This window comes from Sebastes umbrosus, chromosome 3, assembly GCF_015220745.1.
Source record: "Sebastes umbrosus isolate fSebUmb1 chromosome 3, fSebUmb1.pri, whole genome shotgun sequence".
Lineage (NCBI taxonomy): Eukaryota > Metazoa > Chordata > Actinopteri > Perciformes > Sebastidae > Sebastes > Sebastes umbrosus.
This window is the reverse complement of record NC_051271.1, coordinates 24,051,600-24,078,331: the sequence shown is the minus strand read 5'-3', so window position 1 is coordinate 24,078,331 and position 26,732 is coordinate 24,051,600. Positions and strand designations below refer to the sequence as shown.

The window sequence follows — 26,732 nt, the reverse complement described above, 5'->3', positions numbered from 1 at the left end:
ATTTGACATTTACTGTACACCTCCATCTTTTAACAGCCCGGTTCCTCATTGCCGTCCTTAGTTTGTAAACAAAAAAACAAAAACACTGAGAAAAAATAACAGGACGTTACAGATGCTGAGACATACACACTGTACCTGATAAGCCGGGCACAGGCAGGTACCTGTCTCCATGGCAACCGGCTCTGGGAGGATCTGAAGACGTCGTAGTGATGTGTAGGTGAAGCTAATGACAGGAATCGGGCCCGCTGCTAGACTCCTACTATGTGTGTGTGTGTGCGTGCGTGCGTGCGTGCGTGCGTGCGTGCGTGCGTGCGTGCGTGCGTGCGTGCGTGCGTGTATTTTGCATTGCTGTCAGAATATTGAGCTCTTTCACAAGTGGGATCAGAGGACACTTTTGCTAAGATGACTCATAAAGTCAATCCTCAGAAAGTCTAGCGCTGCATAAACTGCTGTCACAGGCTTAGTCTTATAACCCCCCCCCTGCTCTGTCTGTCGCAGATCAGCCCTCTTGTGTTTTACCCCCCCTCATTTTTACTCGCCTAATTGCATCTACTTATCCTATTTCAGGATCTTTAAATTGTTTGAAATGAGAAGATAATTCAGTCTAAAAGAAGTATGTGCATAGTGTGATTTTACTCGAGGAAAGACTTCATCCACTGACCTTAGCTTTCACAGTTTCTTTAGTCACGCGTTGTGACGTTCCCTGGGAGCTTTTTTTCCCCTCCCTCGGTCCATCCTCTGAGGGCTTCGTCTGGCCTCGTTGTGTCAGGTTGCTGCCCCCTCGAGCCATCCAGTTACATCACAGACTGGAGCTGGATGGTGGCAGTGCTGGAAATATTATGAGCAGACAGAGACTGGGAAAGAGAGGGGACAGGAGCCCACAGTTATTTCTGTGTTTATGTGTGTGCCGGGTCTGAAGCTATAAGAGCCAACGCTCTCAGCTTGTTGCTGCCCATACTTTATCTCTTCTTCTCTACTGCTGCAACTGTCTGACACTGTCATGTCTGAGGAGCTAACAGACTGCCTGCTGTCTAGAGTAAGACTGAGTTAGAGGGTATATATGCTTAAAATATATAGGTACAAATATATAATAATTATTAGAGCTGTCAATCGATACAAATATTTAATTGCAATTAATCATAAATTAATCACACATTTTTTATCTGTTCAAAATGTACCTTAAAGGAAGATTTGTAAAGTATTTAATACTCTTATCAACATGGGAGTGAGCAAATATGCTGCTTTATGCAAATTTATGTATATATTTATTATTGGAAATCAATTAACAACACAAAACAATGACAAATATTGTCGACAAACCCTCACAGGTACTGTATTTAGCATAAATATGTATGCTCAAATCATAACATGGCAAACTGCAGCCCAACAGGCAACAACAGCTGTCAGTGTGTCAGTGTGCTGATTGTGCTTGACTATGACTTGCCCCAAACTGCATGTGATTATCATAAAGTAGGCATGTCTGTAAAGGGGAGACTCGTGGGTACCCAGAGAACCCATTTTCATTCACATATCTTGAGGTCAGAGGTCAAGGGACCCATTTGAAAATGGCCATTGCAGTATTTCCTCACCAAAATTTAGCGCACGTTTGGAGCGTTATGTAACCTCCTTCACAACAAGCTAGTATGACATGGTTGCTACCAATGGATTCATTAGGTTTTTAAGTTTCATATGATACCAGTAACATCACTCTAGCTTTAAAACTGAGCCTGAAAACATCTGTTGCAGCACAGCCGGTATGAGAAAAATAAAACGTTTTGTTCTAGTAGAAACCCAAAATACAAGTATGAACCTGAAAATGAGCATTTAAAGAAACATTGCATCAGCAACGGGTCAGAAGTAGACATTGTTGAATTTCAAGGGTTCTCAGTCTAAAAATGATGAAATGAAATGAAACTATTGCTGTAGGAAGGGTTTGGCAGTTCTACAGATGCATGACAGGCGTTGATAAGACATTAATGCCAGTTCAAATCTGTTTGAGATCATTAGCACTGATGTGAAGATCACATTCCTGACGTTGTTATCCGTGAGCAGTGGTGTTGTTGCAGTGAGAGGTGAGGCTCACATTGCAGTATGATCATTAATGAAATGGGTTTGTGTTATGTGAAGGGCAAGGTCAAGCTGATATTTGTTGTTTGACATTATCTTAATAGAGACGTTGTGACCCTGATGTTGCAGACACAGGCTGGTTCACTCTGCACACGCTGACGGGGAAAACCACTCTCTTATTTCAAATCACACAACATGTAATTTAATATACTGTAGAGCAGCATCTGACTAGCTCTTTCTCATCTCATAGACCTGTTAGCCAGGCTACAAGAAATGGATTAACCTTTCTGGGATTTGCATCATTTCATATTTTCACATCTGCAACCAATGCCCCATCATTTTTTTTCAAGCTGATGTTTTGTATTTTGTTTGTTTGTTTTGCAGAAAGTGAGCGAGAAAGTTGGAGGTGCAGAAGGAACGAAGCTCGATGATGACTTCACCGACATGGAAAAGGCGAGTCTGAACTCTTTTCATGATCACCTTGTTGAGAATGAAAACCGATGCTAGAGCTTATTATTAGTTTACTGGAAGATCATCAAAATGTTGTGGGATCCCAACAGACTTTATAAATATCACAACAGATATCTCTGCCTACATGTTGGAAAACTGCTGGCAAGCTATTAGACGATCAAAAATCACAAAGGCCCACCAGAAATATTTCTTTTTCAGTTGATCTAAAAATGGGACAAACATATCTTCACAGTCGATATTTTGTGACTCTGGGTTTTAATGGAGAGTCACTGATTATTTTGTACTAGAAATGGTTAGTAGGAAATATATAACATAAATATGTTGCACTAGTGTTGAAATGAAATGAAAATGAAATGTAAACTGGAACATTCAGAGGAGCTGGCTTATTGCCAACAAATAGTGCTTGCTCATTAACCACCGCTGAGCAAGGCGCTCAACCCCAACAGCTCCAGTGGAGCTCCTAAGTGACCAGCAGGTCAGACTGTGGTTGTACTGGGGCAGTTTCCAGGTGTGATTCTGTGTAACTGTGTGAGTGTGGTCAGGGTTTACCCGACACGTTCTCATCCCACCTCGTCACATACCGACGCTTTGTCACGCCCTTTGGTGTCACTTTATTTTCGGCATCAAAATAGGCTTGCCGCGGTAGTCGGTGTAACCGGTGTTACATGGTGTTCGGGCACACACCGATTACATTACTTAGCCACCGCCCCCGCCGTTGTTTTGCTTTTTCTTTACGGAAATAATTTGGTGTCAAAGCGAAACGCAAAAGCGCCTATTTGGCAATATTTCAGATTTAAACCCAATGCTGTAAAGGATCGAAATCGCCGCGAGGAAGACGGAGCGGTCACAGCCGGTGTGCGCGGCGGAGCAGTGCCTGGTGAAAACCTGTGGCCCCGCAGCAAAAGCTCGAGGGCAGACACACAGCCACCCGACGTTAAAGATGAAATTAAGCGCGCTACACATTTTGACCGTCATCTTTTCTTGTAAAAAGTTGGGTATAATCGGTAACACTGGTGTTGTCACAAGTTTATTAACCGGTGGGGAAATTTTTTCACCGTCACATCCCTACATCAAACCACTATACTGTAGTCACCCTTGGCGTCACTTTAGGATTAGGCAACAAAACCATTATAGTTAGGTTTAGGAAAGAACTACATGGTTGGGCTTAAATCTACTCCGTTTGTACAGTGAAATTGACACTGAACGCTGTAAACACGGGACACGAGCAAACAGCTGATTGTGACGTGACTCACCGGACACGAACAGCGGTCTCCTGGATGAAAGCCTTGTGTTTGTTGGACCCATCCACCTCCCCTCCTGCCCGCCCAGTGTGTCTCTTTCACTCTTTAAACTACGTCACAACAGTCATTCCCGGCGCACTTTCTCTGGGCGTTTACAGTTGCTGCGGATAGGTTTACATTATGGTTAATAGAACACCTGCTGCGTTTCATACTGGTGCTAAAGGGTCCCTTGTGGGTGGGTACCTAACGCCGACGGCCATGACAAAGCCTCGGTATTTAATGGGCTGGTTTACCTCATGTTGAAATTTCCCTGAATAAATAAAGGTAAATGACAACTTACACCTTAAACCTTCAACCCTCTGGAGTTCTTTCACTTATTACTTTATGAGACAAAAGCTTCACCCATGTTAATACCTTTAGATGTAGTATGATGTAGATGTAGTAGCTGTGCTACATTTTGTGGATTTTGTTTTGACCTGATTTTTAAAAAAAATAAATAACTTAAATTACTTCTTCTCCAGACATCGCTCCTGCGACATTCAAACACAGAAAATGTCACTGCAATAATGTCATAATGTTCCTGCAGTGCCACTATTTTCTGTACATAACAGTATTTACTCTTGAATTTTAATGACTCTGGTCTTGGTATCTTAGTGTGTGTGTGTGTGTGTGCGTGCGTGCTTGCTTGCGTGTGTGTCTTGTGTGTGCTCACATACTTGTATGCCTGCCTGAAAACATCGATGCCCTGAATAACACATTTCATGTTTTCCAGTATGTGAGCCATAATAAATACATGTATGTACATGTGAATGCTTCCGTATTTTGAGCATCACCACATGTTAGTGCATGTGCGTATTTACATGTGATCCTGTGTGTTAACATGTTAGTGGTTCCAGTGTTCTGCAGAAAGAGAGGCTGAGTGTTGCAGAGCTGTTGGAGAGTCTCATCACACTAAACAGGAACATGATGGCCTGCTCTCAGCTCTCTCTCTCTCACCACACTGCAGAACAAAGCAACACTTTCTTTCATCTTGTTTTTTTCTCTCGCTATTAGATGCATCAATTATTCTATTGCTGTGATATTTCTCTCATGCTCTCCCACAATCTTTCAGCCATTACCTATTTGTGTTTCTAGCCACATCTTTTTTTAACTGTTATTTCTTTCTTCTTTCGTCTCCCTCTTCATGTTGTTTTACGTTGTGGTTTACAGAAGATGGACACCACCGCTCGGGCCGTGCTGGACATCATGACCAAGACTACGGAGTATCTGCAGCCAAACCCAGGTGACATAAACCAGCCGTGCAAGATGATAATGTGATGTTTTGTTTACTTTAGTCAATTTGAAAATTATAAAATTATTTATGCACCCACACATATTGTATATACAAATGATCCCACAGTATACCTACACACAAACACACACGCTCATATATACATATGCATACATATACATACTAGGGGTGTCAATTAAAATATTAAATCGCGAATATCGCATGATTGTCCATAGTTAATCGCAGTAAATCACAAATTAATCACATTTTGTATTTGTTAAATGTACCTTAAAGACAGATTTGTCAAGCATTTAATTATCTTATCAACATGGGAGTGGGCAAATATGCTTGCTTTATGTAAAATGTATGTTTATATTTATTATTGGAAATCCATTAACAACACAAAACAATGACAAATATTGTCCAGAAACCCTCACAGGTACTGCATTTAGCATAAAACATATGCTCAAATCATAACATGGCAAACTCAAGCCCAACAGGCAACAACAGCTGTCAGTGTGTCAGTGTGCTGACTTGACTATGACTTGTCCCAAACTGCATGTGATTATCATGAAGTGGGCATGTCTGTTAAGGGGAGACTCGTGGGTACCCATAGAACCCATTTTCATTCACGTATCTTGAGGTCAGAGGTCAAGGGACCCGTTTGAACGTGGCCATGCCAGATTTTTCTCGGCAAATTTTGTGTAAGTTTGGAGCTAGTATGACATGGTTGGTACCACTGGATTCCCTAGGTTTTCTAGTTACATTTGATGTCAGTATCTTCACTAGCTTGAAAACTGAGCACCTTACACCCTAAAAATTGAAAGCTGTGTTAATGTGTTCAAGAAATTTGTGGCGTTATAATGAATCTGCGTTAACGCGTTGTCACGTTTACTCTGACAGCCCTAAGAGCGACTGAATATTTTCTCACACTATATTTCAGCGGCTCGTCCCATTACTTCGGTATCTGTTTAGAAAGAATGAAACTTCAGTCTTCACAAGAAATAACTTCCACATCATCTGTAAACTACTAATTACAATCAAGCATTTTTGACTCAATTTGGCACCTCAGGCCTTGTTTAAAGACATGGCCTAACCTTTAGCCCAGTGACGTTTGTCTTCATTAGTGCTTTGTTTTTCACAGCTACCAGAGCCAAGATGAGCATGATGAACTCCATGTCACGCATGCGGGGGCAGGAGAAGGGACCGGGCTACACGCAGACCGAGGCCATCCTGGGAGAGTCCATGCAGAGGTTTGGCAGGGAGCTCGGAGAGGAGTCGAACTTCGGTGAGCTGCAGCACATTAAAGCTCCTCGCAAAAAGAGAAGAACACTTTTCTTTATATGCATCACGAGAACAAAGTGGCATCATTTTTATTCCCTCAAGGACGCAGAAACAATGTTATGAAATATGCATGAGCCTATTTTTCAGACAGATGTTATTTAGTTCACAAGTGAAGGCATTAAAATGTTGTTTAAAGAGAAATACCTGTCCTCAAAAGCTGCTGTGGATTCTAATGAGATAATGTTGCTGCACTCTACTATACACTGATCTGTGTGCTATTCATGTGTTTTTTTTATAATAATAATAATAATAATAATAACGATTTTTATTTATACACCACTTTTCAAGCATAAACACAAAGTGCTTTCCAGATTAAAAGAATAAAAATCAGAACCTCATGTAAGCCCCCCTGTATGATATAAAAAAAATGAGAGCACATATATCAAGCAGCACTGAGCCCACACATAAATATACACAGTTCATATAGGTAAGTAAGATTTGAATAAGAGACATAAGCTCATATAAAGCAGGTGAAATCTAAGTAAAGGAAATAACCTCATATATCAAAGAATAACATGTAAATATCAGAAGTGGTCTCATGTAAAGCAGATAAAGTGACAATAAAAGAACAAATTCTTGAATTCAAAACAGATAAATGTGTAAAATATATATAAAAGTGCATATATAAATACTAAAATAAGCACAATTTAAGTATGTTATGACAATAAAGTTCAAATAAAGCACCATAAAATAGTTATATAAGTAGGAAACATGAAGTGATGCGATAATGGAAAAAGAAAACATTGTTAAGTGTAGGCCATCTTGTAAAAGTGAGTTCTAAGGAGGCATTTAAAAGCACTGAGTGCAAAGCTGCTTTAGTGTCTTAATGTGTCTTTATTTTTCCAGGCATTGCTCTGATTGATGCTGGGGAAGCCATGCGTGAGCTCGGAGAGGTTAAGGACGCTCTGGACATGGAGGTCAAGCAGAACTTTATCGATCCACTGCAGAACCTCCATGAAAAAGATCTCAAGGAGATTCAGGTACGAGAGCAGAACTTTGATGCGCTAACGGTAATCCAGTAATCTGAGTCATCTCCTGGTCAAAGATTCAGCTTTACTTTCTGGTCCTCTTCTGCAGCATCACCTGAAGAAAATGGAGGGTCGTCGTCTGGACTTTGATTATAAGAAGAAACGTCAGGGCAAAGTGACAGAAGACGAGCTCAAACAGGCACTAGAGAAATTCGACGACTCCAAGGAGATTGCTGAGCAGAGCATGTTCAACCTGATCGAGAGTGATGTAAGCAGTATTTTAATCACTTGTCCCTCTGTTAGGTTAATTGCATTTACCATTGACACAGCCGGCTTTTTAGCTGGACCGCAAAAGGCCAGTCCTACATCGCAAAAGTCTGTCCCTAAGTGACTGACTGAGTGATGAAGTTACGCGATTGATCGGCCGAGTGTTGGAGTTTCCTTATTTGCCGTTGCTCTTTCAAAATGAACAAGTGGGAACAGTCCTTTGGGTACATTTTCAGGGGGGCGTGTCAGCAGATCCACTCACCAGCGCGAGTGCTCTATTGGCGCATTTCCATCAGATCCGGTGACGGAGGCCGTCTCAATGCTTTCTATTTATTTACAATGGAAAGCAGGAGAAGCAGTGGCCCAGTGCATGGTGGGAGTGTTGCGGCGAGTAGGAGAGGGTCCGTTTTTGCATAAAGTTGAAAAACCTCGCCGATCCTGGTGGACATGTACCGCTGGATTTAACATAATAGACATAACCACTGACTATCTGTGTAACATTCAGCTGCAAATTCACAGACGGATCATACACGGTCCAGACATATAAATTGAATTTACTGTATTATCTTACACTTTCTGCTGTTGCTATGGCTACCCATATAATTATTCCCATTGTGATTTTATCCTCCTCAAACCATGTTAATCAAGTGGTGTCATCACCCTTTTCTCTTCTCTATTCAAACAATTGATCAAATGATTACATGTAATGGGTATAGGAAAACAGAGCAGAAAATGGACTGAATGTCAGTCCTAAATACACCAGGTGGACTAAAACATGACTCCATTGAATGCTAATGATTATTGGATGTGGCAATAAGCAGCTGTTTGCTACAAACTATTTGCGCTGTCATAATAATAATTTATAGTCTCATTGTTTCTCAGGTCATTTTGGAGTTTTTCTGCCCCAAGTGGCCAAAAACAAAACAGCTTGCAGTTCTAAAACCATCAGGAATATTAGTTGATCCTGTATGTTGGTCAAGGTTATTATAGTAAACTAAAACTGAAACTAAATATAAACTATATCCTTTAAGAAAAGCTAAAACTAAACTGAAACCATATATACTAATAAAACAAAATAAAAATGAACATAAATTAATTTCAGTTTTAGTTTCTTATTAAGCTGTAATATATCACTACCGAGAAAAAAAAGGAGACTATGAATTTCCATCAGCTCTCATGACATTTAAACACAGAAATTGAACAGACTTAACGTTCCAGGAGACGGCGCTATAACGCAATTGCTTCACTAAAGTAGCGCCAAGATTAAACATTAAGTTCTCCAAACATATATTTTGTTTGTATATGTAGCTACATACTTCTAATACATTATACCTGGCCCTAAGAACAACAAACTTAAACTACTGTAAAACTAAATAATAAAATTAAAACTAGCAAACACACTCTGAAAACTAAGATGAAATTGAAATGTCAAAACTAAAATAAAATAAAAAAACTCATTGAAAATTCAAAACCATTATAACCTTGATGTTGGCAAAACAATCTCACCACGAGGTCCATTAGTAGCTGTTCTGGAGCTTTCTATCACATCACACAATCTTTTCTCAGCACATGACGTTTGTCCAGTTGTCATGAAATTGTAGAGGTTCAAATTTGCATTTTTATTAGTATTTGAAGGACGTCTTGTCCTTGTTGGCTTAAAAACGCCTACAATTCCATAACAAATCCAGGAAGATACTATCAAAAGCTCCAGAACAGCTGCTAATGGACCTTCCTGCACGATTGTTTTGTCCCAAGTGCTGTTTCCAGTCATCCTGTAAATCACTTAGCAGCACACTGTTATTACATTTAGCTCCTGAGTTTGAGTGAATTTGAGTCCAGGACTCAGTAGCAATCATCATTATGGGTGATGTGTACCAGGTTTCATAGTGTCGATGTGTAACAGTAGACATCTTTAACAGATTGAACAGGTGAGCCAGCTCGCTGCACTGGTACATGCTCAGGTGGAGTACCACAGCCGGGCTGCTGAGATCCTCACACAGCTCTCCAGTAAGATCGATGAACGGTCAGTACTCACACTCCGGTTTCACAGAGTCTGTTTGTTTTACCGTAGACGTTATTGGATGTACATGTTATTTAACATTGCTGCATCACGACACAAACACACTATGGTTAATGTTCACCTCTATTATTTGTGCACTGAGGGATTCTGTGTTTTTGCAGGATAAGGGACACTGCTGTCAAACCGAGGAAAGAGTTCGCTCCTAAACCACGCACGTCTCTGGACTTCTCCAGTGTGGAGAACCACAATGGAGGCATCCACAGTGCTCGCTCTCCAGGTGAGGCCCAGAGTTCATTTGCTCATTGCTCAGAAACACATCCAGAAACTAGTCCTGGTAAATACAGGAAATACTCTGTAGTATCTCACTGGAGAATCTCATGAGATTCTGTTTCAACTGATGTGAAGTTTCTGGGCTAGTTTCTATTAATTCATGATCTTCTTTCCTTTAACAACCCTTTCTATGTTTTTAATTTGTACTATAAATTCTCAAATAAAAGCCCAAACTGATGCTGGTGGGTGAGGAAAAAGCAACGCAAAAAAATGCAGTAGATGTATTGTAATGCACTGCAGGTTAAAGTTAGAGTTATCTACACATACACAGCATATTCAATCAGTACAACCTACTCAACTTCCACCGATCCATTTAGGTCAATTTGACTTACATTTCTTAATGTCGAGCTACTCAAAATCTTGTAAATCGAAAGCAGTGCTTTCGTTAATTAAATAAAAAGGCAGATATTTGAGAATTTACGGTGTTTGCTAATTTTATCTTTCTTTTTCCCAGCTCTTTCAGTTCCCAACATTTCCGTTATTACCTTACTGAACAGAATAGCCATCTATCCAGAAGTGATTAATACTAATACTAATAAAAACTCTGCGCTCTTCTCTTTCCCCTTTATGATTTTTGTTTATTCCAGGGGCGAGGTCTCCAGGTGAGCCAGGTCAAACTTATCTGTCAATACATTTCTCCGTCTTTGTGCTCACCAGTGTATTTCTTCAACAACATCCGTTCATTTACCCTTGAAACTCACAACTACTGTACCTCTACTGCTGTCTTTCCCCGCCTCCTCCCTCGTGTTCTTTCCTCTTCCCTCTTTGCAGCAAGGTCTCCAGGTGAGACAAACGTGAAATCCCCGGAGAGATACAACAATATCTCTTCCATTACTTTGTCCCTTTTTTTGTCCATCTCTCTTTTTGTTTATCTCTTTGTTATAAGAAAATCTTTGCACTCAACGATACAAATTAACAGCAGAAAAACAAGTGCCGTCCGCTCACTGTACAAAGAATTCCCGACCTACAGTCACAATGAAAAGCTCGGCAGCGGACGAGCATTTGCTGTTTCTGTTTTGTTCTCTTGTCAATCTTCTGATCCGTCTTATCCTCCCGTTTCTTTGTCAGTCTGCCTCTCTTTCAATTCATTCTGCAACTATGTGTTTCCTCTTGTTTCGTTAATTGACCTTTCCATTGCTCCGCCTGCTGTTCTTACCCATCAGCTCATCATTTATCCATCTAGAAAATGCTCTTCAACTTAAACGCTTCTGCTCTTTTTTTCACCCCTTGTTTTCTCCTGTCCCCTTTGCAGCAAGATCTCCAGGTGAGCAAGGGTGACTTTGGAAGGGATGCAAAATCTCTCTATCACTCTCATTTTTAATCCTTCTTTAAATGGACTTCTGTGGAAGTGTATTTTGTCTGCACTTTTGTTCGCAGTGCAGCTCGTCTGCTGCTTTTGTCTAACCCCCGGTTTCTCTTTTGTCCCTATTTTGTCTTTCTTTTATCGTTAAAGGAATAGTTTGACATTTTAGGAAATGCACCTGTTAGCCGATTCACTCTGAGTTCGATAAGAAGATTGATACAAGTTTTATGTCTGGATGTTAAATATGAAGCTACAGCAAGTTAGCTTTGCATAAAGACTGGAAACCGGGGGAAACAGATAGCTTGGCTCTGTCTAAGCGTAACAAAGCACATAAAGTTCACCAATTCATTACATTTATGGAGGGTTATGTGCCGCACTATTTCTTGGCCTGGATCCGTAACTTCCTGTTGCCGGGCAACTGCACAACTGCAAAACACTGCACAGTGAATAAGATTTAACATACGAAATGTAGTATATATACAGTGAGACACAAAGGCTAACGTTATGGGTCTCATTTTGCAAGATACCTGTAACTGGTTTGTTTGGCAAATGTACGTCTGGTTAACCGTCCCACCTCCGTTAAAGAGATCCACACAGAGCCGTTTCCCTGCGTCTCCCACACAGTGTATGAGACATGTTTCCTGTTTCCAGTCTTGCTAAGATAAGCTAGCTGGTTGTAAAGCTGCCTTAAAGGCCCAGACACAACCCGACATCAAAGAACTAGCGGCTACGACGGCCGACCGTTCAGTCACCTCGCGTCGCCTTTGTCTTTGCCAAAAAGTTGCACTCAAACACACCGCCAAGACTACAGCCGACAGACAACTACCACGTACGTCGATGCGTCTGCGTGAGAGGAAATAACTCTCTGTAGTCCGTAATTGTCGTTAAAAAAGAGGAAACCGGAAGACCGAGGACATATAAAAGCCGTTGTTATGATATATACATGAAACAAAGCGACGTTTGCGGCGCTCACTTCAGTTTCTCTTCTCGTGCACCGATTCGCTTGAGCTGAACAGCCAATCAGACTGATTTCTCTCACCGACAAGCGCCGCCGCCGCCGCCGATTCAACATGCTGAATTTGCCGAAAAACCTCCAACAAGGGCAGACTAGAGACAACGGTGTGGGACACACTGCAAAAACTAGGACGACAGACGCTCTGACGGCCCAAAACTGGCCTATTGCCGACCGTCGACTTGGTGTGTCAGGGCCTTAACAGATAGATATGAGAGTTGTATCAATCCTCTTATGTACCTGCCTGCCCAAAAGGCATATTTCTCAAAATGTAGAACTATTCCTTTAAACACTGTATGCCTCATTATCGGGTTATTTTACGGTCACTGATGGTCATGTTTTGTGTCTCTCTTTTGCTTTGTCTCCTCCTCTCTGCATCTTCCTCTTCTCTTTCCCTCTTTCAGCCAGGTCTCCAGGTGAGCCTTTCACAAGCAATCATTATGTCTCTAATCTATATGCAGCGTCTTATCTCCAGCCTCTGATCTAACTCTTCCTTTCTTTCTGCTCTTATCTATCCAACTCTTTTTTTTCCAGCCCCCATGGACCAGCCCTGCTGTCGTGCACTGTACGATTTTGACCCCGAGAACGAAGGTGAGCTAGGCTTCAAGGAAGGCGATATCATCACCCTGACCAATAAGATCGATGACAACTGGTACGAGGGGATGCTGCACGGCAACTCTGGTTTCTTCCCCATCAACTATGTGGATATCCTGGTGCCGCTGCCCCACTAGGACGTCACCACTACCAGCTGAGTCTGCAACGGTGGCGAAACAGATCCTGGCCTCCAGTCCCCCTCTCCCCCCTCCGTCAGTATTCCCGGTAACCTTTTCCTTAACATTCCTACCAACCACCCGCACTCCGCTTTAAAGGAGTCAAAACAGCAACAACACAATAACGAACAAAGATTGACGACGAATTAAAGCAAGTATTGGGCATAAAAACTTTAAATGAGGAAAAATCAGCGTTAATGTCGTTGCTTGCCCCCCTTATCCCAGGAGGTACCTTCAGGCTTCCACAGTCATTTTATCCATTACTGTCCCAGCTTTTGTCTCGGTTTGAGTTGGCTGTCAGTCCGTCATAATTTCCGTGAGTTTATCAGAGCAGCTTTGCAAAATCACACTTTTCTCTCATTCACTGTACTTTGTGGAAACCTCTACAGTAGATATAAACTTTTCTCTCACATGCTAGGAAAAAAAAAAATCAGTCCACGTGCTTCATGTTTGTTAGAGACTCTAGGTCAAGCATGGTTTCAAGTGTTTAACGTTTTATCTTATGAAAAAAATATGTTGAGCTGATTTTGTTTTGTTTTGAATATTCCTCTTTTTTAATTGTAGTCGTCTCTCGGCGTCCAAAGGATGTCCTCACCTTTTTAACTATTCAGAGTTTTACAAAAGTTGTAGACTAGATTCATCTAGTTGATAACTAAAAAAAACAAGATTACCCATCGTATTTTTATTTTTCACATCTCAACATGTGCATGTGATTGGTCATAAAGTGATTTAGATACCAAAGTTACCTGCAAAAAACCAGAGTCAACTCCAATTTTAGCTTCAGGATTTCCAGACAGCTCGGTGTCAGTGAATCTGTTCGACGCAGCAGGATGAAGCTTTTTGCAATCTCTAGTTCTTTGGTATTTTCATCAGGAGGGGTGAAACTGTATTCTTAAGTATGTGACATTACCTATCTGAGCCAGTGATTAGTGGAGTGATGACATGATTTGCGAAAAACACAAGTTGTGAAGTTTAAACTGTTTGAAGTAATGTAAGAAAAACTATGGTGCATAAGTTTCAATCCTCCGAAGTGTATTTTATCAGCAGCTTGTGTGAAAAATGGTTGATGTATTGTGATATAATAACTTATAGGACTCAAAGCTGCTCATTGGGGCAGCTGAAGGTGTAGCTCTTTTCTGCTGCATCCCTACTAGTCCGATTAGTATTCTGTAGTTTAGCTGTCTATAAGCCATTGATTAAGACAAAACTAGACATAGCCAGGAGTGCACTAATGGCTGAACGGAATGATAAAATAATTTATTTTTGTCTTGGTGGAAATGTTTTATTCATTGGAATGATGCAACTTACACTAAAAAAAAAGAAAAAAAACTTTTCTCCAACACAATTTGGACTAAAAGTCGCTGGTTTACCCTTTTCATGTCATGTTAGACCTCAGAAAAAATGCAAGATTATAATTATTGTTTAGTTTTCTCTCACCAGCTATATGGTTGTATGCAGTATTTCTTTAACGTATGTACTAATATTTCTAGAAATCAAAACCAGACTCAGTTATTACAGTACATGTTTTAGTCAGCTGAGCAGTTACGTGCTGTCGTGCACACCCGGGGTTTTACCCTCTGCGATTTCAAAGATGTATTAACCCCTCTGCAAAATAATCTGTGCGGCAGTTAACTCTATATTTTCACCCATTTTGTAGTAATGTTGTGCGTGTACTTCGGGGCCGGGGTGTGGGTTTGCATACAGAACGTGTTATGCACGGGGACGGGGTTGCAGAGGACCTCTGACGCTGAGGTATTTAAGATATACTGTCTCTGACAGTGTTCCACATTAAAACAAACACGGATGTCTCTTTACTCAAAGGACCAATTCATTATATTCAGTAGAATTACAATAAATAATGCAAAACAGCTGATACTCATATTAAGTGTTGTTTTTTTAAAGGGAAGCACAACTTTAACAGACGGTATGCTTTGTTGGCTGGGGAAGAATGACGATACAGTTTGAAGGTCATGTATTTTTTAAAGGCGAAACAATTCCTTCTTCTTCTTCTTCTTCTTCTTCTTCTTCTCTTTTCTCACTTTTTTTTTAACAATCGTGTGTATCTTTGCCCTCAATGAGGACTGTACAGCTTTTCTGTGTTTTGTTTTCACCTTGTGTGTATAGTCGCGCATCTACAGTAACGTATCTTATTTTTGTAACTGTGACAAAAGTATACACATACAGTATAGATGTATATATACGGTATATTATCCAAAAGCAATGTGAAAGGAGGGATTCTCTGTGCTGCACATGATTGTCTTTGGACTGTTTTTGTTTTTGTTTGTTTGTTTTCTGTTTTTGTTTCATTTGATTCTTGCACTGGATTCTAAGACTGTATGCTTGATGTAAAGAAAATGTGATAAGTCAGTGTAATTTATTCAAATAAATACAAAGAAATGGTTATTGCGCCAATGACTTTCTTTTCATAGATGCACACACCTCTGGATTTTAGCTCAAGCTGAACAATATGTCTCAGGCATAAAGTTGTTATGACAAATACGACTTTTCAAAATAATTTAAACTAGGGCTGTCAAAGTTAACACGATAATAATGTGTTTACGCAAATTTGTTTTAACGGCACTAATTTCTGCATTATGCATTAACGCAACGTGTGATTTTTAGGTTGTAGCGGGCTCAGTTGGAAAACAGGAGTGAACATACTGGCACTGCGAAGGAGGCAAAATAACGCTCCAAACCATTTTCAAAGAGGTCCCTTAACTTCTGACCTCAAGATATGTGAATGAAAATGGGTTCTATGGGTACCCACGAGTCTCCCCTTTACAGACATGCCCACTTTATGATAATCGCATGCAGTTTGGGGCAAGTCATAGTCAAGTCAGCACACTGACACACTGACAGCTGTTGTTGCCTGTTGGGCTTTAAATCACCATGTTATGATTTGAGCATATTTTTTTTATGCTGAATGCAGTACCTGTGAGGGTTTCTGGACAACATTTGTCATTGTTTTGTTTTGTTAATTGATTTCCAATAATAAATATATACATATATTTTTAAATAAAATGTGTGATTAATTTGCGATTAATCACGATTAGCTATAGACAAAAATGCGACTAATCGCAATTAAATACTTTAATTGATTGACAGCCCTAATTTAAACGCAAGCTAAATGTGAAATAATTGTATATCTTGCTTATTACTTATTTCACTGTTTCACTGTTACTGTTTCTAGCTGTTGTTTACAGAATATTGAGAACACACAGCTGGGACTTGGCTCAGCAAATAGAGGAAGAAGAAAATGCATTATTCATTGTCCTGGTGGATTCTTTCATGTCCGCTTGCAAGAATCCAAACAGAAAAAAAAATAGGTCAGGTAAGAAAATCTCTCTCTAGTACCTCCAAGATGACTGAAATTCATTCATTCAACCTTTATTCTTACATCTTGAGGAATGATTTAGGGCATCACCTCATTTTCAATGATGTCCAGAGTACAATTAAAACAGAATAAATACACACAAAAATGTAATTAACAAAACTACTGGTTAAAAACAGTTACATTCAAGAATTTTTTTAATGTGTGTTGTAAAATGTTCCAAGTGTGTGCAGCACAAATGCCAAAAGCAATTTTCCCATATTTCATGTTTACACGCGGGACTTCATGCATTAGCCAATCACTTGAACGAGTCAAATAATGACTATAGGACCAATTTAATAAGGAAGTGATATAGCCTGTGAGGGCAAGTTGCCATTAAGGGCTTTATAAATCAATAGAAATAAATACCTATATCACGTCTTACTGTTAGAGAGGCCCACCCAACCTATTCATACAAGATGTACTGAAAGAAAGTACTGTACTTAAGCACAATTTTGACATACTTGTACTTTACTTGAGTATTTCCAAATACTTTATACCTCTTCATTACATTTCAGAGGGCGATATTGTACTTCTTACTCCACTCCATTTATTGATAGCTACTTTTTTTTTTTTTTTTTTTTACATAAAAAACAATTATATTCTTATATGATATGATGCAGTACTATAATTCAAATTCACCCAGTAGTACACAAAGTATCTACAATTGTCTCCACATCGAGGAACTGCAACATTAAAATGCTCCTTCATGTATGTGTTAATGACAAAAACTTAATAATATGATATTCTATAAAAATATAACACTGTGAAAGGAGCCGTTCTGCATAATGAGTACTTTTACTTTGATACTTTAAGTACATTTTGCTGATAATGGTTCTGTGCTTTTATTTAAGTAACATTTTGAATTTGAGACTTTTACTTGTAATGGAGTATTTTTAGACTGTGATATTTCTATAAGGTCTGTCTCCGAAGGACGAGAGCCACTCAGCCACTGCTCAGCGGGCAGAGAGAGAGGCTGTATTTGTACAGACTATTGGACTCGGCATGGGAAGTATACTGTTGGTGATGTGTCAGTGTTTCTGTTCCAGTGCTCTGCACAGAGCTGACGGCCCGCCCGCTCTCATCCCCGAATCTGAAGCTCAGTGTCAGCACTATGAAGGTCCCCGGGGACCGCCAGTAGACGATAACCTTATATTTTACCCAAATTCACGAATATGTGGGATATTACTACAGACATTCCTGTAATCTTACGTCACAACATCTGCTGTATTAGCCATGTGTGACATCCGATCACAAGTGGTCACTCAGGGGCAGAGATACAGCGGGGCAAAACAACGTGCAAGGCTGGCATACTTTCACATCTCAACTCGGTAAGTTAAGGGTTTATTTCAACCAAACCAGAGTTGGTGATCTTTGGAAAGACTAACCACGACGGTTTTGGTGAGTTTTATTTTGTTGCTGTCGAGTTGATCTGATCAACTTGAGCTGATCTCCCACTATGGCACAACATATCGCCCAACACTATTGCATACTTTGCATATGTTTTGAAGAGAATAATGAACATTTTACTTTAAAATGTAATAATAAAGCAATACAAAATTGTGCTGTTGTGATAAAATCTGTAAAATGCATTACTTATCTTAAAAACAGTTTTTATTTGCCATGCTAAATGAGCAGTAAATGAAGTGTTTTGCAACATGAAACTCTTGGTGCAGAGCCATCTTAAAATAACTGTGAAACTGTGATACTATAATATAGTCTGCCTTTCATGCATCAGATATGAGTAACTGTAAGACAATCTGATAAGCCGGCTCATAATAACTGTATGACAGTTAACATCAGATGTGGGGTGACACCTTTTGGTCCCCACCCATTATCTGTCACCAGTCAGTCTGACTACACCCTCTCTTCATGCACAATTTAACCCCTACTCTCCCCTGTTACACACACATTAAACACACACACTAATACGGCGCTCTGCTGCGTTGACACTGGTCCAGTATCGAGGGGGTTTGCTGTAACGTCCTGCAGCAAACTGAGTCAGCTAGTTCTTTTGAACAGCATCAGAGCATGTCACCCTCACAGTCACACACCCTGTGGCCGGTCGCTCTACTGATAACTGCAAATATAGACACAGCCTGCACTTTGTTTGACATGTCGCAGATCAGATAAGTCTACAAACACTTGTGCCAACCACAAGATACGGTGACTACCATTGTCATGTGTGTACAGGTGGATACTATTAATATAGGGCGTCTCCTATGAAACAGTGCCAGCTATGTGCTGGAGTCTCACTAAGTCTGCTGCTCAGTAAAAAAAAACTGAAACTAGAAGTAAAGCGCCCTCCAGTGGCGGCAAACTTACATTGCTCAGTGTGGAGTTACACACACACAATCACAGATAATGAGTCATTTTCATCTTTACTGGCACTTTTGCATTTTTCTCTTACTTACATTTGGTATCCTATTTGATAGATATATTTATGTGTCATCACAACAATACCAACAATATCACAATCAAACGTCAAGCAAGGCCTGAGCAATAAGAAGGATAAGGATGCACCGATACGACTTTTTCAGTCCCGATACTGATAGTTATACCTGGGCTTTGGGTATCGACCGAGACTGAGTACAGATCTGATACCAGTGTATAATTAATAAGCTGTATGCCTCACTGTGTGGAAGTGACTGGGATCATTCTCGTATGTGTAAGAAAACATCAGGCTTGACTTTAACATCGCTTTCTTAACTTTGTAAAACAAAATGTAACAAATATATATAGATATAAATGTATTTGTTATTTATTATTAAAATAATAAATTGTACACCAGCAACTTGGTAAAGAATCTTCAAACAGGAATTTACACTTGAGTTGTAACAGGAATTACAACTCAAGTGTAAATCTTATATATAAACATAGAATTGAATTGAAGAGATCGGCCATATTCTCACCGATCCAGCGATTTGAGTCAGTATCGGCCCGATATCTGATCCGGGATCGGTATTTGTGCATCCCTAAAGAGGGAGGAGTGAAAGAAAAAATAAAGGGGACATCTGATCAACACAGTAAGGAACAAGTATTACACTTTACCTCAAGTACTGAGGTGTACAAGCAAATCCACTCCGTATTGCACAGAAATGTCCTCCAGTTCAATTTGTCCCTTTCCCTATTGATTAGGTCACTTACAGTAGATCACTGAGCAAGTGATGAATCAGAGGCTGCCAAAGATCTATAAATCTGTTATTTCCTTTTATTTTGACACGATGAAAATGTCGATACCAGTGTGTTTAAGTGGAAGGTTAGTACGCAGTTTCTTGCGCTAAGAACATAAGTTTGTTCAACAACATAGAAGCTTCTCTTACAGTTTTTATATTTGAAGGTAGAAGAAGAAAACACTACGGGCAGAGACTCTAGCAAAAGCTCACGTACAAAAAAAGTTTGCACACTAAAATCTATCGTAATGCTCATTTAATTCAATTTTTTTTCTAATTTACTTATATGTATATTAAACGCAGGGACTAATATAGATCAACATTTCGGCTATGCCTTCTCCACCAAAAATGAGTGTCAATCGAGTCATCAGCAGCAGGTGTATCAAGTCTCTACCTCTTGATATAAAATAAAAATTAGCAAAAGTTTGTAGATTAGAGCTCCAACGATTAATAGGTTAGCTGTCAACTGTTGAATTAATCGACAACTATTTTAATAACCGATTAATCAGTTTGAGTCATTCTCTGATTCCAGCTTCTTAAATATATTTTCTGGTTTCGTTACTCCTCTATGACAGTAAACTGAATATCTTTGAGTTGTGGACAAAACAAGACATTAGAGGACGTCATCTTGGGCTTTGGGAAACACTGATCGACATTTTTTACCATTTTCTGACATTTTGTAGACCCAACAACTAATCGATTAATCAAGAAAATAATAGACAGATTAATAGAAAATGAAAATAATTGTTAGTTGCAGCCCTATACAAAAAAAAATCAAGAGGTTGCAAACCTTGGTATTTTTTTCAGGGCAGTAACAATCATAAGAAAATTAATCTGCAACTTTTTGGATAATTGATTTAGCATTAATTATCTTTTATTAACATGTCCTGTTTCTGGCTTCTCAATTGCAAGGATTTGGTGCTATTCTTTGTCTTATTTGAGCGTAAACTGAATATCTTTGGGTTGCAGACTGTTGATCGGACAATTGAGAAAATTGTGATGGACATTTTCCACTATTTTTTAACAATTTATAGACAAAGATGAATCCATTAATCAGGAGAATAATTAGCAGATTAATCAATTTAGAAATTTCTAAATATGAATTTAATATATAAATACTTAGTGGCAGCCCCACTCTTGATTCTAAAAAGGTGACTGCCTCTTGGTCTCTTTTTATATGGTATCTTTCTTCTTTCTGTCCGGCACCTGATTTAATTTGCAACTGTAATTTGTTTGACAAAGACAATGTCAACAAAACTCTCTTGAATCCTGAATGAGTTATTATAGTTGAACTTTGAATTAACCTAATAAAACTCTGAATAGAGCTGCTACTAACAATTATTTTCATTATCAAAAAATCAGATGATTATTTTCTCAATTAATTGTTTAGTCTATAAAATGTCAGAAAATAATTAAATTTAAAAAAAAACCTAAGTTGACATATGCAAACTGCTTGTTTTGCCCAACCTAGAGTCCAGTGCCCAAAGATAATAATTTTACTATCATAAAGTATGATTTAGCATTGCACTTCTCTAACATTATCAGACTGATGGTGTATGTTCAAAATTGACGCAGCAGAATCAGAGATATTGTTTTTTTTATTCCATGCATTCTCTCCCTTGTTAAAACCCAGCGCCACCGCCTAGATTAACCACAATGCAACTCGACCGCCCACAGTTTAGTGGGAGCATCATGCGTGTTGTGCTAGTAGCAGCTAACGTAGCAAGTGACATCACTTGAGGCAATTTATCAAACTTCACGTAGCTCCCTCTGGAGCACAAAAGGCTTTATGCAACTTCAATCAATAGATTATCAAAATTATACATTACTACACAATTTTCTGTCCATCAGCTAATCGTTTCAGCCCTAACTGTAATAAAAAGAAAAGGCCCTCTTGTGCAGTCTTTCCTTAAATAGTCTGTCAGCAAGATGGATATAAAAGCAAAGGAACCACAACACTGGTGGTCAAAGTGCACGTGGAAAACCATGTCCAGGCAAACAAAAACACACTGACTACACGCACAAACACACACTCCTGTTTTCCAGGTAATGTATGTAATGGCACATCTGACACAGGTCTGAGGAGGAAGGGGGGGCGACAAGACAAGCAATCTAGTAAAAAGCATTCCTCAGACCTTCTCTCCTGGTGGGTGGCCTGCTTGGACGCCGCGCCACAGAGAGACAGCGGCTCGTTTTCCTTCGCAGCCATTGTGTCTGCCTCCGTCGTCCTGTCTTACAGCCACTGACTCACTTACGTAGCTGCTGAACGTTTTCTAACAACTGATCCTGTTGTGTTTAAAAGCCAAATGATCCTTGACCACTACTGACACAGATCTTTTTAAACATGCAACAGCTGAATGGTTGTTTATCAGTGTGTATTTTAAAATAAAAGATAATATTGTGATTTCAATCAGAGCAGCCATTTCGATCCAAGTTGAGGAAGTCCTTTCTTCCAAAATCTTGCTAAACTGGCCTGTCTGCCGGAGCTGGATTTGAACGATTCATTTAGTTTGCGTGTAAAGAGGAGCGATGCTGCACACTCAGTCAGCCGCCCAGCTAGCCAGCCGTGGCAAGCTTAAACTGGCAGGGTAGTCAGCCACTCCATCATATTTGACACTTGAATCAGCCGCAGCTCTTAATGCATGAATGGCAGGCTGCATTTGTTTTCTGGCCAACCCCAAACCGCAGCAGCCTGCAAGACACCCACACCGGTTTCAGACATGTTCCAAATATTCACCGAGGCCGAGGGAACAATAGGTATCAGACTCAGGTAACTCCCACGACACTAAAACTGGTACTACTAGTTACTCGAATATGCAAAACATACGGAATAAACTGTGTGTATTCTTAAAAAGACAGTTACAAAAAACACCCTCATCAAACTCTAAAAAATACTCCAAAACTCACACTGGACAAAAATCTATTTAATCTCTTCAACATTTAAGATCCATCACTACAAATGCATGTTGCACAGCCATTATTTTTACTCCACATCTCAATGTTTCCAAACAACAAATATACTCAGTTGCCAGTTTATTAAGTACGCCTAGCTAAAAGTGAAGCAGCTTAATTAGTTGGTAAAATGAGTTTCTGTTTTAGAGGAGTTGATTCATCTTTGTTGTCATTTTTGAGGGTGTAGTTTGTATTAGAGGCTGTTGAACAGCATTGCATTATACTGAGAGGTTTTTCCAGTATTCAGTCAACCCTCATTTGATATAAATAGGGTGTATAATATACTATATATTTTTTTTTTCATGGGAGCCCTCCATGTGAGGTGTCGTCCCCATTCTCAGCTGCAACAATGTGATGTTGATGTTTATTTTGATATATATGAAAATGAAACGCTATTATAAGTGTACAACCTCTCCCTTAATTTGTTACATCTTTCTCTCCTTCATGTCTTTACTGCTGACTGTAATAAAGCCATAATAGCGTATCAAAATACAAGCTATAAAATGTACTGTAAATGTATAATAAAATAAAATGAAAATAAATCTTTGGGTTCCTAAAGGCACCCAACTTTGGGAAGCACTGTATTAGACTACATTAGTTGTAGTTAGGTGTACCTAATAAACTGGCAACTGAGTCTGTATATCGAGCCAAACTTTTAGGAAATGTTACAGATATCATAAATAGTAAATTGACTGCATATACATAGCATTTAACATATAGCATTTTATATTCCTCTGATGAAATGGTGCAGCCATAAAAAAATCACGACATCTTTGGTTTTCATATTTGACTCGATATAAAGAGTTTTACAGATGTGGTAGAAGTACTAATGCTACAATGTTGAATACTGCTTTACAATTAAAAAAAGCTCTTTATTCAAAATGTTGGTTAAGTAAAAGTACACAAGTATTATCAGCAAAATATACTTATATAGTATAGTATTATAGTATCAAAGTACTTATTATATACGTATATAATGTATAAACGTGTAAGAAGTATTTAAATGCAGCTGTTTGGGGTGTAACACTGAGGAAACAGTCAAGTACAAGTACCTCAAAATAGTAGTAAAGTACAGTTCTTGAGTAATTGCACTTAGTTACATTCAACCACTGCCATTATATGACTTCAGAGCTGGAACAAGTGATATAATTCATGCTGCCACACAGTATAATAAGACATTTCTTCTTTGCTTTAGAACTGCTAAAGGTACATTTGTATGATAACAGTATAAAGGTTAAAGAGCAAAAAGTATAAATAGTTGCGTAAAGATTTGTGTAGGTTGTATTTGTGTAAAATTGTGCAACATGTGCGCAAATACACACACACACACAAGATTAAGATTTTATATACAAAACATATGATATTAGAAAATATGATGCATTGTTACAGATTAAACTACTCAACAGTGTATAAAATAGCAAAAATTTGACCAATTTGACCAACTAAAACAGTAAAAAGCTACTTACATTTATATTACATATAATATCATCAGGGCTGTCAAAGTTAACGCGATAATAACGCGTTAACGCAAATATGTTTTAACGCCACTAATTTCTTTAACGCATTAACGCAACTTGCAATTTTTAGGTTGTAGCAGGCTCAGGTTTAAAGGTAGAGTGAAGATACTGGCATCATATGAAACTAGAACACCTAAGGAATCCATTGGTACCAACCATGTCATACTGTCGCCAAGGAGGATAAATAACACTCCAAACTTCCGCAAAATTTTGGCGAGGAGAAACTGGCATTACCATTTTCAAAGGGGTCCCTTGACCTCTGACCTCAAGATATGTGAATGAAAATGGGTTCTATGGGTACCCACGAGTCTCCCCTTTACAGACATGCCCACTTTATGATAATCACATGCAGTTTGGGGCAAGTCATAGTCAAGTCAGCACACTGACACACTGACAGCTGTTGTTGCCTGTTGGGCTTGAGTTTATCATGTTATGATTTGAGCATATTTTTTATGCTAAATGCAGTACCTGTGAGGGTTTCTGGACAATATTAGTCATTGTTTTGTGTTGTTAATTGATTTCCAATAATAAATATAAACATAAATTTGCATAAAGCAGCATATTTGCCAACTCACATGTTGACAAGAGTATTAAATACTTGACAAATCAGATAACAGATAACAAATGTGTGATTAATAACGCTTAACTATCTACAACCATGCGATTAATCACAATTAAATACGTTAATCAATTGACAGCCCTAAATACAATTACAAATAGTGTAACACTGAATGGAGCCATTCTTGACAGTTTGATAATAATGACATACTTTTACCTAAGCAACGTTTTCAATGTAAGACTTTTCCTTGTAATAGAGCATTTTTAAATTGTGCTATTGCTACTTTTACTGAAGTAAAGTATTGGAGTACTTCCTCCACCACAGGTTTCTACACTTCTCTCCTCCTCTCACACACACTTAAAAACACACAGTCGAGAAGAAGACGCAAAAAAAAGGTGTATGAAAATAGAAATAAAGAAAATAATAGAAGGAAATAAACCAATAAAAGAGTTAAGACTGCTGAGACGCACACGCTCGTGCACTCTGAGGAGCAGCTGTTGGTGGGAGTGTGCCAGTGTGTGTCATTACATGTTTTACTGTGGCGTTCATACATAGTTTCTCTATTCAGCAGGAAAGCCCTGCTCTCAACACCAGACAGAGGCAGCTAATACCCCTGTCTGTCAGGGCCGCTCAAAGAGCAAGTGATTGGAGATGACAAACGAGGCAGTAAGACAGGTCCGGCAGCTACATGGCAGCAGAGAGAGGGAGTACAGAGAGAGGAGGCGGGGACTGAAAGGAGCGTGTAAGTGCCAACAGGTAGGAGGTATTTCGTGTGTGTGTGTGTGTGTGTGTGTGTGTGTGTGTGTGTTCTTGCATATTTGTTAATCATACCGTGAGGGTCTCTGGGGGTCTGACGCCACGCTTGTCCGTCAGTCTGAAGGAGGGTGAAGTTTGTTTCCGGCTCAGGATTCACTTCCAACACCAGCTCTGTCCCCCGTGAGGGTCTCTGTCACTCAGGCTTACACACTGGAATCCAAAAGAGGAAGAAAAGTCAGTGTCTGAAAATATAACCACAAAACCCTCCATTTGTAACCCCAAATAATCAGAGAAAAATGTGTTAACCTTGGTGTGTCAGGCCTCACCTCTCAGGCTTCATCTTGGTACGGACCGGTCCTCAAAGGGTTAGAGGCTCCGTGAGGACAGGATCAGCCCTGATAACTAAGAATGTCACACAATGATTGTGAAAGAACACTTTCACTCCCTTTATTCACAATGTCAGCTGGCCCCTTTAGACGCGAAAGAGCAGCGGTGCATACAGACATGCACACGCACAAACAACAGTCAGAGATTCCCTCCCAGCGACTTGCAGTCGCATCGAGGCAACCCTCTCGTTCTCCGGGGAGAACTCCAACACTGCGGCGCCTCTCACCCTGGGCAACTCCGGAAAAGGAGAGAGTCCAGCCCCTCTCCAGGAGTGTGGTTCCAGAACTAGAGCTATACGTGGAGGTGAGCCCAACTATATCTAGTTGATACCGCTCCACCTCCCGCACCAGCTCCAGTTCAATCCCCACCAGAGAGGTAACGTTCCACCGGGGATCAGAACGCCTAGATCCCCGCCTTTGCCTGCCGCACGGCTCACATTGCACTTGACCCCTATGCCTATCCCTGCAGGGGGTGGGCCCACAGGGTGGAGGCTCCATGAAGTTTCTTCGGGCCGTGCCTGGCCAAGCCCAATGGGCCAAGCCAGGGCCACCAGATGTTCGCCAGCGAGCTCCCCTTCCAGGTCCGGCTCCAGGAGGGGGGCTCCGGTCTCCCTATTCTGGGCAAGGTTCCACAAGTCCGTTGGCTCCAGTTCATAAAGGTCTTTGAATCGCTCTTGGTCTGGCCCCTCCCCTGGGACCACTTTGCCTTGGAAGACCCTACCAGGAGCTAACGCCCCCGACAACACAGCTCCCAGGATCACTAGGGCACACAAACCCCTCCACCACGTTAAGGTGGCGATTCATTGGAGGGGACGGTGTGTTTTCTATTCATGAAAGTTAATTGTAACATTTTGGTCACCATCAATGTCTTATTTAGCATTCGGTTGTTTTTAGCTCCACCCTCTCATGTCACTTCTACTTCTGGTTGCAAAAAAACAATATGGTGACAACCAAAT

At 39.9% G+C, this 26,732-nt stretch overlaps 1 protein-coding gene and 1 long non-coding RNA gene across 7 annotated transcripts in view; one reads left to right on the top strand and one right to left on the bottom strand.

Moving 5' to 3' along the window:
* Positions 1 to 15,468, top strand: part of sh3gl2a (SH3 domain containing GRB2 like 2a, endophilin A1) — a 61,580-nt gene extending 46,112 nt beyond the window's left edge. Inside the window, exons 4-15 of one of the 6 annotated variants that reach the window (XM_037763933.1) lie at positions 2,452 to 2,520; positions 4,989 to 5,061; positions 6,194 to 6,337; positions 7,240 to 7,373; positions 7,471 to 7,629; positions 9,548 to 9,651; positions 9,810 to 9,925; positions 10,566 to 10,580; positions 10,750 to 10,761; positions 11,231 to 11,242; positions 12,698 to 12,709; positions 12,828 to 15,468. In XM_037763933.1, coding sequence (XP_037619861.1) covers positions 2,452 to 2,520; positions 4,989 to 5,061; positions 6,194 to 6,337; positions 7,240 to 7,373; positions 7,471 to 7,629; positions 9,548 to 9,651; positions 9,810 to 9,925; positions 10,566 to 10,580; positions 10,750 to 10,761; positions 11,231 to 11,242; positions 12,698 to 12,709; positions 12,828 to 13,024 — 1,047 coding nt within the window. In that variant the 3' untranslated portion in view covers positions 13,025 to 15,468. Of the gene's footprint in view, positions 1 to 2,451; positions 2,521 to 4,988; positions 5,062 to 6,176; positions 6,338 to 7,239; positions 7,374 to 7,470; positions 7,630 to 9,547; positions 9,652 to 9,809; positions 9,926 to 10,565; positions 10,581 to 10,749; positions 11,209 to 11,230; positions 11,243 to 12,697; positions 12,710 to 12,827 lie in introns of those variants that run through there. The other 5 variants (XM_037763935.1, XM_037763936.1, XM_037763932.1 and 2 more) reach the window with 5 other exon arrangements.
* Positions 507 to 26,624, bottom strand: LOC119484823. The gene is made up of 3 exons (XR_005206133.1): positions 25,717 to 26,624; positions 25,466 to 25,600; positions 507 to 854 (listed from the first exon to the last, which is right to left on the bottom strand). It is a non-coding gene; the product is annotated as an uncharacterized LOC119484823 (long non-coding RNA).
* Positions 26,625 to 26,732: the final 108 nt, after the last annotated feature.